This window comes from Saimiri boliviensis, chromosome 3 (genome assembly GCF_048565385.1).
Source record: "Saimiri boliviensis isolate mSaiBol1 chromosome 3, mSaiBol1.pri, whole genome shotgun sequence".
Classification (NCBI taxonomy): domain Eukaryota; kingdom Metazoa; phylum Chordata; class Mammalia; order Primates; family Cebidae; genus Saimiri; species Saimiri boliviensis.
This window is the reverse complement of record NC_133451.1, coordinates 3,366,894-3,382,832: the sequence shown is the minus strand read 5'-3', so window position 1 is coordinate 3,382,832 and position 15,939 is coordinate 3,366,894. Positions and strand designations below refer to the sequence as shown.

Below are 15,939 nucleotides of genomic sequence, written 5' to 3'. Positions count from 1 at the left end.
ACATGCTTGCTTCCCTTTCTGTCATGACTGTAAGTTCCCTGAGGCCTCCACAGCCATGTGGAACTGTGAGTCAATTAAACCCTTTTCCTTTATAAATTACCCAGTCTTGGATATTTTGTCATAGCAGCATGAGAACAGACTAATATATTAGGTAATATTAAATTTTTAAGGTGTGCAATGTGGTATTTTAATATATGTATACACTGTAATATGATTCCCACAATCAAGCAAATTAACATGTACCTCCATCACCTTACTTAGTTACCTTTTCTGTGTGTGGTGAGAATCTATTCTCTCAGTAAATTAAGATTTACTCTCTTAGCAAATATCAAGCATACAATAAATGTAGCCACCAAGCTATACATTAGATCTCTACAACTTACTCATCTTATAAATAGAATTTGTACCCTGTGTCCAACAGCTCTCCACCGCTACCCCCAGGCACTGGTGAGCATCAGTCTACTCTCTGCATCCATGAATTCAATGTTTTCAGAGTCTACATATAAGTGAAGCCATACATGTTTGGCTTCATCCATGTTGTTCCAAATGGCAGGATTTCCTTTAAGGCAGAATATGCTATTTTCATTCTCTTTCTCTCTCTCTTCTCTACACACACACACACACACACACACACACACACACACACACACTTCCTTTATCCCTTAGGTTTTCGTATCTTAGCTATTGTGAAGAATGCTTCCATGAACTATGAGAGACTGATTTTATTTCCTCTGGAGATATACCCAGTATTGGACCACATGGTAGTTCCATGTGTAATTTTTCAAGGAACCTCCATGCTATTTTGCACAATAGCTGAACAATTTACATCCCACCAATGGTGCAAGGGTTCCCTCTCCTCCTATCCTCACCCACACTTGTTATCTTTCACCTTTCTGCTAACAGCCATTCTGCAGGCATCTGGTGACAGCTCACTGTGTGACTGCCTTTCCCTGACAGTGGGTGATGCTGAGACCTCTGCATATACCTGTTGGCCATCTGTAGATCTTCTTTGGAAAAATGTCTCCTATGGCCCTTTGCCATTTTTTAATTGGGTTATTTGGCTTTTGACACTGAGATCCTTATGTATTTGGATATTAACCCCTTACTGGATATATGGTTTGCAAATATTTTCTCCCATTCACAGGTTCCTTTTTCATTTTGTTGGTTATATCCTTTGTTGTGCAGCAACTTTTTACTTCAATGTAATTCCACTTGTTTACTTTTAGTTTTGTTACCTGTTCTTTTAGTGTCATGTCCAAAAAGAATCATTGCCAAGACTGATGCCATGGAAATTTCCCATGTTTTCTTCCAGAAGTTTTTTTGGTTTCGGGTGTTTTTAATCCATTTGTGAGCTGACGTTTGTGTATGTGTGATGAGGACCCCATTTCTCCACATGACTTCTGGGTTAGGCATTCCCACATCTGCTGGCACACGTGGACCCATGTAAACATGTTTATAAGTTAAATCACAGCATTCCTGATGTGTATTCTCATGTGTAGTACCATTTGTACTAATAAATTGTTTTCATTGGCCTATACTTCTTGGATTCTTCCCAAATTTCCGTATTTACATATTATACTTACCAAAAAAAGTCCAGCCACAAAAACAAAGCCACTCGTGGGAAAAGACCCCAGTAAGTCAGCATTTTTCAGTGCTTACAATTTAAACATACACCATGAGTAATCGCTCTAAAAATTTCTATAACATGCCTCCAGAATTGGAATTTACACTACAGTAAATATAATTCTTTTTGAAAGAAACTGACACAGTATTTTAAAATGTAACTGAAGTCCGCACAATCTCTGCTCCTCGGCAGGTCTCTTGGACTCAATTGCTCCTCTGCAGGAAGTCTGTCTGGAACACACACATCCATGGATATTTTATTTTGAATTTATGTTTTGAAAGTTTTAAATGATTTATATGAAGGGTGTTGCATGAGGAATCTAACCTTTATTAAGGTTTATTCTGTTAGTAACACTAGACAAAAGGAATTATTAGAACATATAATTCCTAAATTACACTGGTTTATAGCAATACACTGTAATATAAATTTTCCATTTTGAGCCACTGACAAAATCTTCTACTTTGGACATAAGAACTATTCAATAACCACATGATGTACTTAAAAAAGGGGGCCTGCAAGTTGCTCAAATGCATTAAATGTTTTCAATACAAACAGAAGAAATATAAATAAATTAATTATGAATTCAATAATCAGCTGGGCACAGTTGTCTCATGTCTGCAATCCCAGCACTTTGGGAGGCCGAGAAAGGAGAATCACTTGAGCTCAGGAGTTTGAGACCAGCCTGGGCAACATAGAAAGACCCTGCCGCTACAAAAAAATACAAAAGTTAGCTGGGTGTGGTGGCGTGTGCCTGGAGTCCCAGCTACTTGGGGCGCGGGAGGATCACTTGAGCCCCCCCAAGTAGCTGGGACTACAATGGCTTCTGCACAAGGGGACCCTTTCCATTCCTGATGGAAGGAAGTTAAGGCTTCAGTGAGGCATGACCACACCACTACACTCCAGCCTGGGTGACAGAGTGAGACTTCCTCAAAAAAAATAAAAGAATTTAACAATCCAATTTGCACCTAGTATATCCTTTACCTTTTAAAACTTCATTCTTCACATTTCAAGGCAATGTCTCACTGGACCAAATGCAGAAGAGCGCAGCATCCACACTGCGGGTTGAGGCCTCGGAAAGGCGGGTCTGGGAGGGTCTCTGAGGCAGGCAGGGCTGAGTGCATCACAGAGCAAATGTTCAGGAGAGGGGACCCTGGCGTGCTGGACTGCTCTCTGCTCCACTAGCACAGGGGTCTTCAGACCCAGCCATGACCCTCCAAGGAGCTGGCAAATCAACTCACGGAGTGTGGGCAAGCCTTCCTCGCTACCCTCTGGCCTGGCCTGAACACCTGGGAGAGGCCCTGCCACAGGATAAGGACTTCCTTGCAGTACAGGCCAGGGTTCCCTGGCTGTGGGCCACAGGGAGGGGCCCCTCCACAGACCTGAAGGAGCTAAGGGGCGGGGTCGCACAAACACTGTCAGCACGCACAGGCACACACTTTACTTCCTTTTTAAACAAACAAGCAGGTTCAACCAAAAAGACAGCAAGAGATGAGATCCCTGTGGAGGCGAAGCAGAGGCCCACAGTTCTAGGTCCAGATGACAGTTTACAGTAAGGAACTTCTGTGACCAAGGAACATCAAGGACAAGGGGAGGAAGGTAATGCGGGGGGCTCAGGACCAGCAGAGACAGGCAGGCCAGCAGGAAGTGGGGGGTGTGGAGACAGGAGCGTGGAGCCAGCGCAGCACGGCTGCCACGGCCTGTGGGGAGGGCAACACACCTGGTGAACACATGGACCTGTGCTTCTCTCTCTAGTGTGTGTGTGCTTCTCTGTCTCGTTTGTGTGTGTGTGCGCTTCTCTCTCTAGTGTGTGCATGTGTGTGTGCTTCTCTCTAGTGTGTGCGTGTACTTCTCTCTCTAGTGTTTGTGTGTGTCCTTCTCTCTCTAGTGTGTATGTGCATGTGTGTCCTTCTCTCTCTAGTGTGTGTGTGTGCTTCTCTCTCTAGTGTGTGTGTGTGTGCTTCTGTCTAGTGTGTGTCCTTCTCTCTCTAGTGTGTGTGTGCATGTGTGTCCTTCTCTGTCTAGTGTGTGTGTCCTTCTCTCTCTAGTGTGTGTGTGCATGTGTGTGCTTCTCTCTCTAGTGTGTGTGCATATGTGTGTGTGTGTGTGTCTGCTTCTCTCTCCAGTGTGTGCTTCTCTCTCCAGTGTGTGTGTGTGTGCTTCTCTCTCTAGTATGTGTGTGTGCATGTGTGTGCTGCTCTCTCTAGTGTGCGTGCGTGTGTGCGTGTGTGTATGTGTGTGCGTGTGTGTATGTGTGTGTGCTCCAAAGAACTTTTCCACCTTTAAAAAAATCAGAAGAACCTGAGCCGGAGCCAAGACCACAATGATAGCGTCTTAAGATGCCAGCAGCTAATATTCGTTTCGTATCCTTGGCAGAGCCTTAGATAATACATTCTGACAACTTTCAGGCCCAAAGTAGCACCCTCCTCGGGCCAGCGGTTGGGGCCATCTGGATTTGGGATGCTCCTTCCTGCCACACCATAACCCTCTGCTGGGACAAACACCACACAGGCCTTTGCCCTCCTCCTCCCAGTCTCATAGGCCAAGAGCCCTCTAGCACGCAGACAGCTAGCAGGCTGCCAGGCATCCAGGCCGACGTTCATGACTCAGGTTCCCAATGTGGCAGTGCCAACCCCCACGTGGAAAGGTGAGTATTAAAGTCTACTGTGCTGAGAGGCTCTGGGCAGGGAGTGGCACTAACACAGTGGGCCACCAGGAGCTCATCCCATGCTGGAGACGAGGGCTGGAGCCCACACTCCCACCCAAGGTCCAAGCCCAAGCCTAGGGAAATGTTTGCTCATATGAACTAAGGTTCGGCGACTGTCTCAAAATGACCCCCTATGCAGCTGAGCCCTGGTCTAAGGCAGGACTTGAGAGACAGCGAAGCCTCCTGTCTTCCCCTCGGCTCCCCTCCTGGCAGCCCCCTTGGTGGTGTCCAACATACCCACGGGTTAGTTATGGGGTTATGAACTGCCCTGCCCACAGGGATAGGCGGTGCATGGCAAAACACAAGCTGAGAACGCTCCCACTCACTCAGCAAAGCATCTGCTGAGCCCCCATGACGCAGCGAGCCATCCTGAGATGCTGGATGTACAAAACAAGCATGTGCCACGCAAACCCTGAACCGACAGCCCCGCCCTGCAGAGCCTGGTCTGAGGCAGGAAGCCATGGGACAAGGGGCAAGGGCAGCTAGGATGGCGCTGCGCATTCTGGCAGGTGCACATGCAGGACGGGGCGGGGCAGGGGCAGCTGGAGGCTCCGCAGTGCTCCAGGCAAGAGATGGGGATGGGGGCAGGTTGCAGCAATGGGGGTGAGAAAGTGTAAACTCAGGGAGCCCAGGAGCTTGCTGACATGGAGTATTAGAGGGAGTGGGCTCAAGCAGAGGAGACAGGGCTGTTCCCTCCTGAAATGCAGGAGACAGAGAGGGACACACTGGGGTAAGGGGAGAATCCAAGTCATATTTGGGACTTAAGTCTGAGGGGCCTCCTGGATGTCTGAGGAGAGACGGTGAGAAGATGTGGATCTGTCACTGAGGCTGGGGTTCAGGGCGGAGGTGCCCACTGCAGGGAAGGCTGGGAGGGGAGCATGTGATGGATGAATCGAGCCTATCCTGGAAGGTGGTGTGGGAAGGAAACCGGTCCCTGCCCAGTCCAGGCCTCCCCTGTGAAGACCCGATGGCAGCGAGAAGCTGATGGAGTCAGAGGGGAAGCAAGGAACCCGGAGGCCGCTGCCGCAGAAACCCGAGGAAAGCCGGCCCAGCACTGGAAGCGCAGCAGCTCCTGCTATCTGGGGCAGGCTGAGTTCCTGCCTCACGTGTAGGATGGCAAGCGTTGCAAGGAACCCCAACCGGCCTCCATATCCACCAAACAGACACCGGGACACCTGCACTCACAGAGCTGTGTGGGACGAGATAGAAGAAGGTAGTGGGTGCTTGAGGGCCTCGCCGTGCAAGCTCGCCGCCTTCCTCCTCAGGACGCAGGAGAAAGGGCTGTGGGCTTTTGGCCTGAGAAGGATACAGTGCTAAGTACGTAACATGGAAAGATAGCTGCCAGCGTAAGGTGTCCAATTTCTGAATGAAAATAAGGGGGAAGAGGTGAAAATAGAAATGTATTATAACAGTTTTTCTCAAATATACTTGGAGGTGTCCTACATAGATAACAAGACTCAGAGCATCAGCAAACAAGAGAAGAATCTGCAACCAGCACGTGAAGTGGGATACGCGGATGGTCCCCAGCACAGACTCCGGGCCCTCCTGCCCCAGGCTCAGGGACAACAGAGGCCTGGGGCAAAAGGCAAGCTGACCGACACGGGAGGACTCAGGCGGGCTGGAGGCAGGGCACACAGCCACAGCACACTGTGTGCGTGTGCCCTGCAATCCCAGCGCTGGTCAGCACTGCACTTGAGTGTCCTGAAGGAGTGAGGGCAAGCAAGGGCAATTTGGGAGATGCGGTTAGTGACACTGATGAGAGCACCTGGGTTAATCCAGGCTAGAAAAGAGACACGGTGAAATGCAAACACCTCCCCTGAGGGCCTGCCAAGCTCATCCTACAGAGGCCCGGAAATGACCTAGCAGAGGTGTCCACACAGATGTCATCCCAGGCACGTCAGCCCCAGGCACACCCCTGAACCTTCCCAGCCATGCCCCACTGCTACCAGCCTCAGCCCCTAACACAACCTTGTCCCGCGGGAGCCGGGACTCTCTGCGGGAGGACCCTGGAGGCTGGCCCAGCCTGGCTGCCCATGGCAGACTTGCAAGGAAGGCTGAGGATTCCAGTCAAATGGCATGGGGGCCCAAAGGCTGCAGCCAGAGTCACCCCCCTATCTCCAGCGGCCACTGACTCCTCTCAACCACCCTCCCAGCTTCCTCTTTACTCTTTCATCTCCCCAGGCTCTGACACAGGCCCTGCCCTCTTCCCTGCGCGTCTCACCGTGGCCACAGCCGCACCAGGCCACAGACTGCATCAGCGCCCACGCCCCCTCCCCACTGCCCTTCCTCAGCGACTGTGGACTCCACACTGCCTATAAGAGATTATTCTGCTTTTTTAAACACTGCCACCCTTGTTTGAGATTTTTAAAATATTAAACAGAATGCGAATGCCTGAAGGAGAGAAATCCTTTGGTCTCTGGAAAGTTCTTTGCGTCACACTCTGGCAGCCTGAAGACACCTCCCCACGCTGAGAGAAGGCAGGCAAGTCTACACGGCACCGGACGTGCCTCCAGGTCTCTCAAAGGCTCTGCCTTGAGACAAAGCTTCTGCCAAGTGTCCGACACTGCACAGCTTGTTTTCACGAAGGAAGGAAAGGACACTCTGAGACATCACAAAACCACACCCTGGCGGCCACCGCCACCTCCATGCCGGCCACACAGGGCACACCTGGGAGGCCAGTGTGGACGTGCCCGAGGCGGCGCCAACACGGGGCCTCTGATAGCTGAGGACTGAAGTCGAACCCCTAGCTTGGGCAGAGAAGGAATGCCAGGGAAGCCAACAGCTCAGGCAGCTCCGAGACAACTGTCACGCTCGTCCAGCCATGCACCAGCAGGGCCGTGACCTAGGCACTCATTCACAGTGGGGACTTGTTCCCACAACTCAGAAGAAAGGTGGAACTGCCCCGGAAAGTTCCATCCAGGACCCTGTGACAGCTACAGGCTGACTGAATGGCGCCTGGCAGGGAGGCCTGAGCTGGGCTGCCCAGGGCTGCAGCAGGCCCCCCACCCAGAGCAGCCACCCCACAGCAGGGCACCCTGGGAGGGGTGCACAGGCAGACCTCAAGGGCTCTCTTCCTCCAGGCAATTCCTATTTCTTTGGGGCTGAGGTCTCAGTGCCTCCTCTCTGCACCTAAGTAGCATTAGAGCCTGCAACACCTGACGCAACATGGTCTATGAAACAGGACGAAGCACCCTGATTAGGGACAGGCACAGGCATCTTCCCGGTGTGCCGGAGCCGGGGAGCCAGGGATTGGCTGACCTGGCCAGCCAGAGCCTCCGTTCTCTCCGACTGGAAATCCCGGCAGCTCCCCCACATGCTCTTGGAATGGAGCTGGGCAACAGCTCCTAGAAGGCTGGGATGTCCTCGCCCTCAGGATGAGGGGAGCTAGAAACACATGGGCCTCCGGAAGGGCGCTGCTGCAGACACGGACGGTGGCGCCCTAGCATTCCCTGACCCTCCAATTCTTAAGAACAATGACCTGAGGCTCAGAGGGAGAAGCGATTCTGCCAACTCCGGAGGCTTTCCAGCCCCTCAACTACTGGCCAGAGCGCAGCCAGGCAGAGCTGCAGCCGAGACGCCCACCTACCCGCCGCACCTCTGACTGCAAGAGTGGGAGCCACTCACTTCTGATGCCTGACGGCCACATCAGCCTGATTCCAATATGCTCACGTGAACAACTGATTTGCCAGTGTAAGCATTTGCAAGAGCTTCAAAAAGACGTCCAAGTCATTTATACAGGCACATACAAATGCAGGTTTTTAATGACTTAGAATAAAAAACAAAATTTCCTACAACTTGCCTGGATATACACCGAGATGAAATAGCTAACTGATCGACTTCCCACTAAACCCATGTCAGCTCCAAAGGCACTTTCCAATGCAGGATATGAAGCAGAGGTTACAGAAACACATTCCTCCTGCGCTAAGTCAGCCAGAGGTGGCCCGTAGCAGGCACACCCCAAAGAAAACCAAAGCTGCCCCTCCAGCCTCGCGCAGCTTCCCAGCACTTTCCACATGCACAGAAAGCCGGCTGATTCCATCAGGCTCAGGCTGGCCCTGCACAGCTTCCCACTTAAAAGGAAGGACGCAGCTCATCTTCCTGTTCCCAAGCTCCATGCCCCTCATGTCTGAGCCAGTAGTTTCTCCTTTGGTTCTCTACAGAAGACTTCAATTAGATATTAGAAAAACATGAAGATGATACAACTTCCAGAAAAGAATGAATTCAAACTCAGTGCCCAGTAATTACTAAGACTTCGGTACATAATTTAAATTTATTTTTCTTTACATCACACAGCCATAAAAAGAAAACAGAAATTATATTTCATCTCAAATCTTTTAAAAAAACATTTTACAGTAACTTCAACTTCATAAGCTCATATAGTAATCACTAATATGATCTCTAGTATCCATCTATACACTGGCCAAATCAACTAATTACATTTAGAAATGTAAGCTACAGTCATTTAAAGAGCTTGAGATTTTAATATACTTATGTAGCCTAAAATTAATATTTCAACAAAATCAATTCACTCACATCTTTCAAATCTATGAGAATTACTACGGTAAAGGAAAGAAAAACATCTGACGCTTTCTGTAAGTTCTGACTTAAAATCTGGCAGCCTGGGCTCCCGAGGCATTGACGCCGGACAGCCGGCTGTGTCGGCAGGGGACGCGGCGGTCCCAGAGCCTTGGCTGTGCCTCCTCAGCACTCACTTCGAGCTCTGGGATGCAGACACATGAAAAGCATTTTCAAGCCTTATCCTTAAAAGCATTTGCAAGTCCCACAGCTGCCACTCGCAAAAACAGGATAACCAAAGTGCCTTCGCTTTCTCAGCACTGATGAAATGAAAAGAAACAGCTGGAATAGCTTACCTGCTGGTCATTAGAAACTTGCGTTTCACTTGCCAACTCTTTCCCCAAATTCATTGTAAGGCACCGAGCCACACCAGGACCCGGGTCTAAAACACACCATTTAACACCGCAGCCTGTGCATGTCAGAAAAGTTTAAAGGCATTTCCGATGAAGTTCCCTCTGGCTCCCTTCGTAACCCATGGCAACAGGACACTGCAGGAAGCTGCGGCTTGCCAGGGATTCAGACTATCTCAATTGTCTCATCCAAAGAAAGAAAAGCCGTTTACATAAATCACGCTGTGAGATCATTTTTAAACTATTTCCTCTACCAAACCAGAAGAATAAAACTTCGGCCGATAGGGGTAATTTCTCAGTCAGTAAAACAGCTGCAGAGAATTTGTTTTTTTTAGCATCGTGGTGCAGTTCACAACCTTAATTACAGTTGCCAATGATTCTATTCTAAGCCTCCACATGCACCAGCTTACTGGGTGGCAGCCAGCAGGATCTGGCACACGCCTAAAGCCTTCTCGGTGCTATCTGTATTCCGTGATCTGCTCTGCCCACCCTCAAAATATCTCCAACAACCAGAAACCGAGTGAACCATGATGGATCATGGCTCTAAAAAGGAAGGAGGAAAGAAAAAGAAACCTATTTCTAAAACTTTGGTATCAGTGCAAAATGATCTGTTAACTCGCTAGAGACTGGGGGGAGCTGCTCCCCCAAAGTGCTTCCCTGCCATCAAAATCACGCAGCATGGGCCATGCAGGCTCTCGTCCTGACAGGCTCTAGGAACCCTAACCCTGGAACGTTAGATTAGACCGAGGGAAGCTTCTTGCCCAGGAACTGCAAACTCAATGCCCATAGGGCTACTAGGCTGGGTCCACAGCTCTGGGGTCTGGGGTCAGGCTGCCAGTTGGGAAGGCACTGTGGCCAGCTCTGCTTTTGCCTTTCTGTGGAAGACATGAACATTTCCAACCCGAGGGTTCAGTGAGCAGAACCCACAGCACTGGGCGCATGCCGTGTTTCAGAAATGCACAGTGGCTGTTTGCAGAATGCACGCAGCTCACGATTCCTTAGAAGGCTTTTCTCAGGAGCTGTGCACATAATAGAAGTGTGGGGGAGTCCACAGGAGCAGGGAGGCAGTGCTCAGCCACACCCCCAGAAGCGCAGGAATCACCCCAAGGCAGCCATACCTCCCTCTACACAGCTGCTCCTCTTTGGAAGGGATGCCACCTCTGCTTCTCTCACCAGGGATCAGAAGCCCTGTTCCTTAGCAGGGACTTGCCTCTAACTACCATGGCCCCACCCACTTCCCGTGGGCTCTGGGCCAGAGGGTCTGCTTTAGGTACAACATGCATGGCGGGCAGTGTGACAGAAGGCGGGCATGCACAGACCAGGCCCTTGAGCAGCCAGACCACATCACCATTCCTGGGCTAAGCCACATCTGTCAGGCAAAACCAGCATCCCCGTTCCCTGCCCTATGGTCAGCACCGTGCACCCATCCACCCACCCAGCCCCCAACACGCAGGCACCCATATGTGCACACACACACACGTGCACACACACACAGGCACCCACACACACAGGCACCCATACACACACAGGCACCCACAAGCACACAGGCACCCCTCCATACACACACCACACACACACACACACACACACACACACACACACAGAGGCACCCACAACACAGGCACCCCTCCATACACACCACACACACACACACACACACACACAGACACCCATACACACACAGGCACCCCTCCATACACACACCACACACACACACACACGCACCCCTCCATACACACCACACACACACACAGACACCCATATGTGCACACACAGGCATCCCCCCCATACACACACAGATCCCACACACACAGGCACCCACACACACACAGGCACCCACCCACACACACAGGCACCCCTCCATACACACCACATACACACACACACACACACACAGGCACCCGTATGTGCACACACAGGCACTCCCCCATAAACACACATATCCCCCACACACAGGCACCCATCTGTGCCTACCCACACAGGCACCCCCACACACAGGCACCCACACACACGGGCACCCACACACACGGGCACCCACACACCACACAGCGGCACCTACACACACACAGGTGCACACACACACACACACACATCCACACACATAAGCACCCACACACACAGGTACCCACACACACAGGTACCCACACACAGGCACCCCCACACCCACAAGACACCCCCACAAACAGGCACCCACACACAGGCACACTTTCAGAGAAAGCAATCCGAAGGTCCCAGAACAGCAGCACAGGGTTCTGGGGTGGCCCGGTGAGCCCCTGATGCTGACCTGCCTGTTCCCCTCACTGGCTTCCGAGAGGCCTGCACTACCGACAGTTTACAGAGCTTTGGAGGAGACAGTGGTCTCCAGGCAGGAGCAGAGAACAACATCATCCTGGTCTCCCAGGAGCCCCAGACCCTGGGGACAGCTACCATTGACTGGGAAGCGAACGTAGCCGGGGCGTGTGTGGGGCCTTCTGCTGAGGGGTTATCAGCTAAGTGCCAAACCTCAAGCCTTTCAGACTGAAACACCTTCATCCCAGCGCATTCCATCGAGGGCAGAAAGTAACACGACTTCACGTTGTCTACATGGCTTATTCTGCGTAGCCCACAAAGCAGCCCAGGCCTCCAGGGGTCTGCGTGCTGCTTCCCCGTCACTAGGCTCCCCCATCTCCTCTTTTGTGGGAGCCTGTCCTCTGCAGCTGCTGGCCTCCCCTGCCTAGCCAGTACCTCCCCTCTGCCACTGGGTGAGGAAAGAGACGGGGCAGGGCCAGAACATGCCTGGGAGACCCCCTGTGACCTCCTGAGGGCCCCAGCAGCAAGTGCCCTGGGGAGACAGGGATGAGCCACCTGCCACATGGTCAGAGGCCCAGAAGCTGCTGACAGCCATGCCCCAGAAGGTTCTGGGCACCAGCTTGCCCCTGCCTCATGCTCCACCGCCCTTGTTTGGATGGATGTGTCTACTCAGTGCCTGCTGGGAGTCAGGCTCAGACCCTGGGCCTGGGAAGCCAGCACAGCCCTTTGGAAACACATCCACGGCTGGTCTGGGCACAGGAAGAAAAGCACTGCCAGGCAGGAGCACCGGACTGTGTGCTGCACAGGTGCCGCCTCACCAGGACAGGCATGAAGAGCAAGTGGGCAGAGTGCCAGCTTGGAAAGGGGGAGCCATTCTAAGCCCTCCAAAGCCAGCCCACCAGGCCTCCTGCAGGAGCCACTACAGAGCCTAGGGAAGGTAAAGCCCCGGTGGTGTGATGGGCTCAGCAAGCGGGCATGTAAGCCTGCAGGCAGCTGTGGTGCAGCAGGGGCTTGGCCTACATCTCACCACCCAGCTGGATACAGGACGTGCTTCCCAACTACCTGGAGGGAGCCCCTCACCCCCCAGGGATCTGTTCTGAGCTGGAAACCCAGGGCGAGCAGGCGGGCAGGGCTGGGTTGGATGCATTCACGGATGGGAGCTCTGGGTTCAGCCAGGGCAGTAGGGATGATGTGGGTAGGAGGCTGAGGGTGTTCCAGGTCAATAGGAGCTGAGCTGGGCAGAGGTAAGCACCCACATGGGCTATGTCCTGGGGCCAGGAGAGGCCTGGCTAGCTGGAAAGTTCCGGTGAAGGCAAAGGCGTCTGTGGGTGACACCCATGTCTCCGGCAGGTCTCCAGGACCTGCCAAAGAGCTCCTCCTTGACTCTGGGCCTACCTGTAGGGCCACCTGCCTCCCTGGGCCCCTGTCACTATTACCGCCCCCACCCACACCAGCCTCAGATGGAGGACACACCCCGTGAATGTGGGGCCTGAACGGGGCCCCTGAGCCTTCCAGCCATTCCCGGGGCACAGCTCAACCTGGAGGGAACAGAAGCACTCTCTCGAAGGTTTCTGAATGCAGAAAGGAGATGAGCGCGGAAGGCCCCAGCAACAGGACGGCCCTGGCAGACCCTGGCTGCAAGCCCTGCTGCCTCCTTCATGGGGCTGGACCACCTTGCTCTCAGCTAGGAGGGCTTGGGGGGCAGAGAGGCAGAAATTGGAGGGGCCTCTCTGCTGACTGACCCCAGGAGACACTTGCAGAACAGCCTCACACATGCGAGCACAGACCCGGGTTCTCGCCCTCCTCGTAACCCTGGAAGCCTCTGGTGACCAAGCCAAAGGCCTGGTGTGGCTCCACTCTAGGCAGGGCCCTGGAATCTCCCCCAGCTGGGCTCTCCCATCCCCCTGCCCTCTACCCCTTACCCCACCCGACCAGCTAGACAGCTGGCTGCCATACACCAGTCTGGCCCTTTGCAGTCGGCCTTGGCGCCTGCCCCAGCCCCACACCTGACCACCATGCAGCCTGGGGGTCCTGCCTGCCTGCCTGCCTTCCCCAACGCCCTTCTCGTGGCTCGTGGTGCTGCCTAGATTAGCACCCCCCAGTGAGGTTCCTCCCCACCTGGCCTGCAACTCCTCAGAGCCATCTCCACTTCGAGCAACCAGGCCCCATGCAGCCCATCCAGGGCCAGCTCCGCAAGGCAGGAAGGGGTTAACACCAAGTGTGTTCCCCACTGTGTCCCCTACAGCCAAAATAATGTTGGGCACATAGTGGTGTTCAACAACCATTCAGTCAATGAGAGGGCCCTGAAGCACTGAAGAATCCCATTACATTCCCTGGACTTGACAGGATCTTAAGGACAATTCAGAACATTTCCCTTATAATGGATTTTAAAAGCACACTGGGATGCAAAAGACCAAGATAAGCACAGATTTCTAAGTTAAATTCTGAAAAGAGCAAAGTCACAAACATAAGAGGCAGGGTAAAAGGAGCTTACTCTGAAAGGCCCATGAGGATCTCATTCCTAAACAATGTGATGTATAGTACGTCGTCCCAGAGGTGAGTGGGAGGCCAGGAAGAAGCCAGCATCACCACCCAGCAGCCAAGAAGGCCGTGTCTGCCTCACGCCAAGGCTTAGGTAGGACTCAGGGCTCGGGTGGTTTTTGCTGGGGACTGCAGCTCTGGATGGGCAGGATCACAGCACAGGCCTCAAGACGGAATCGGGCAACTCACTGGGGACAGCGTGAAAGCTCCTGCCTCCTCCCTCCCTCCTTTCACCTGGGGCTCAGCTCAACCTGGAGGGAACAGAAGCACTCTCTCCTGTCTCCCTTCTCCCTCTCTCCTCCCTCCGTCCTCTCCCCTCGCTCCCTCCTCCCGCCATCATCCCTCCTTCCTCTGTCCTCCTCCCTCAAGCCCCGACTTCCCTGCCTGGTACCATCTGAAACAAAGAAGGGAGAGCACAGCCCGGGTGCCCCTTGCTGCCCGGCCCTGCACACAGCACCAGGTGCCCATGGCCACTCACCCTGGGCCCCAGACCCAGCTCAGGCCAGAGGAAGCACATGGGTTCCTCCCAGCATGGCACTGGTACCCAGGAGTGTCAATCAACATAAATCCCTCAGGAAAGACCAAGGCAGACAGAGGGGCCAGGTGTGGTGAAAGGTGAAAGCTTTGAATGCCTCAAGTGTGGGATGCTGGCTTCCGTCAGGCAGGGTGTTCAGGGCACACAGGGCAGGCAGACCTGGTGCCCAAGCAGTCACTGGCCCGAGGGTGGGGTCCCAAGCACAGAGAATGGTGCAGTGCCCAGGCACAGCAAGCAGCCAGGCAGGCCCTTCCCAGCTGCTCTTCCTCTGGGCCCTGCCTCCCACTGGTCCAACCCGTGCCGGGTTCTGACCGGGGCGAGGCCACCTCCCTACAAGAGGCCAAGAGTAGGCAGCCAGCTGTGCAGGTAATACCATGCACTCGACCCCACTCTGCCACTGTCGCGTGAAACAGCAGAGAGCAATTGCGGCCCAGGGAGAACAGGCAGCCTCACAGATGTCAGCACAGACCCGGATTCTCTCCCTCCTCGTAATCCTGGACTTACTAGTCTGGCCAGGGACTGCGGTCTGCCATCCCTGGCCCTGACCATCCCCTCTCTGCCCAGTCCCTGAATCCAGGTCTCTCCCAGGCTCCTGGCTCCTGCAGCTCCCAGGGAACCTGCAAACCGCCATCATCTTATCCTCCTGTCACCCAGGGCACCCCTTCTGCTCCCCTGGAAACGTGCGGGTTCCACCTGGCAGCAGAGGCTCCATCCAGTGGCCACCTGGATTCCGCCTGCCTTGTGTACAGTGTGCCCCTCTGGGTCTCGCACCTCCGCCCAGCCTCCTCTTGTCCAGAGTCCTTCCAAACAGTCTCCGGCAGTAGCCAGGCCCCGGCTCTCCCAGGCAGCGCCTGCCAAGTCAGGTGATGGGAAATCAGCCAAGGCTCCCAAATTCTCCAGGCCACACACAGGGCAGTCGCCCTCTCCTTCAGCTCCCAGCAGGAAATTTACCCAAAGTTCCGGTCACACTTAGAATATCCAAGTCCAGGTGTCAGCCCAGCCCTCCCTCCCTCTGTCCCTGGGACACACCAGCTGTCCTGGGCCCTGGGCTGTGTCCCAACGCCTGCCCTGGCTCCCTCCAAGCGTCAGGCACTCCCCACATCACCTGGCCTCATTTCCAGGGGCTCGTGGACAGTCTCCTGCTGCTGCTGTTTGTTCATCTCTCCCAAGTGGAGAACAAGTTCCCAAGGGCAGGACCTCTCCTGGTCCCGCGCTGCTGAACCGCAGCTCAGTAACAGTGCGGGACGGCCTGGGAGGCGACATCTGCGGAAGCAGGTGGTGAGTATACACCCACCCTGCCAGAGCCCCTGGGGGAGACAAG

General features: G+C 53.5%; 1 protein-coding gene across 4 annotated transcripts in view; it reads right to left on the bottom strand.

The window, feature by feature from the left end:
• The window catches only part of RGS12 (regulator of G protein signaling 12), a 160,771-nt gene that overhangs the window by 60,163 nt on the left and 84,669 nt on the right, over window positions 1-15,939 (bottom strand). Inside the window, exon 1 of one of the 4 annotated variants that reach the window (XM_010345231.3) lies at window positions 9,200-10,014. The exons of the other annotated variants lie outside the window; for them this stretch is intronic. Coding sequence (XP_010343533.2) covers window positions 9,200-9,253 — 54 coding nt within the window. The 5' untranslated portion in view covers window positions 9,254-10,014. Of the gene's footprint in view, window positions 1-9,199; window positions 10,015-15,939 lie in introns of those variants that run through there. 4 annotated transcript variants of the gene reach the window in all.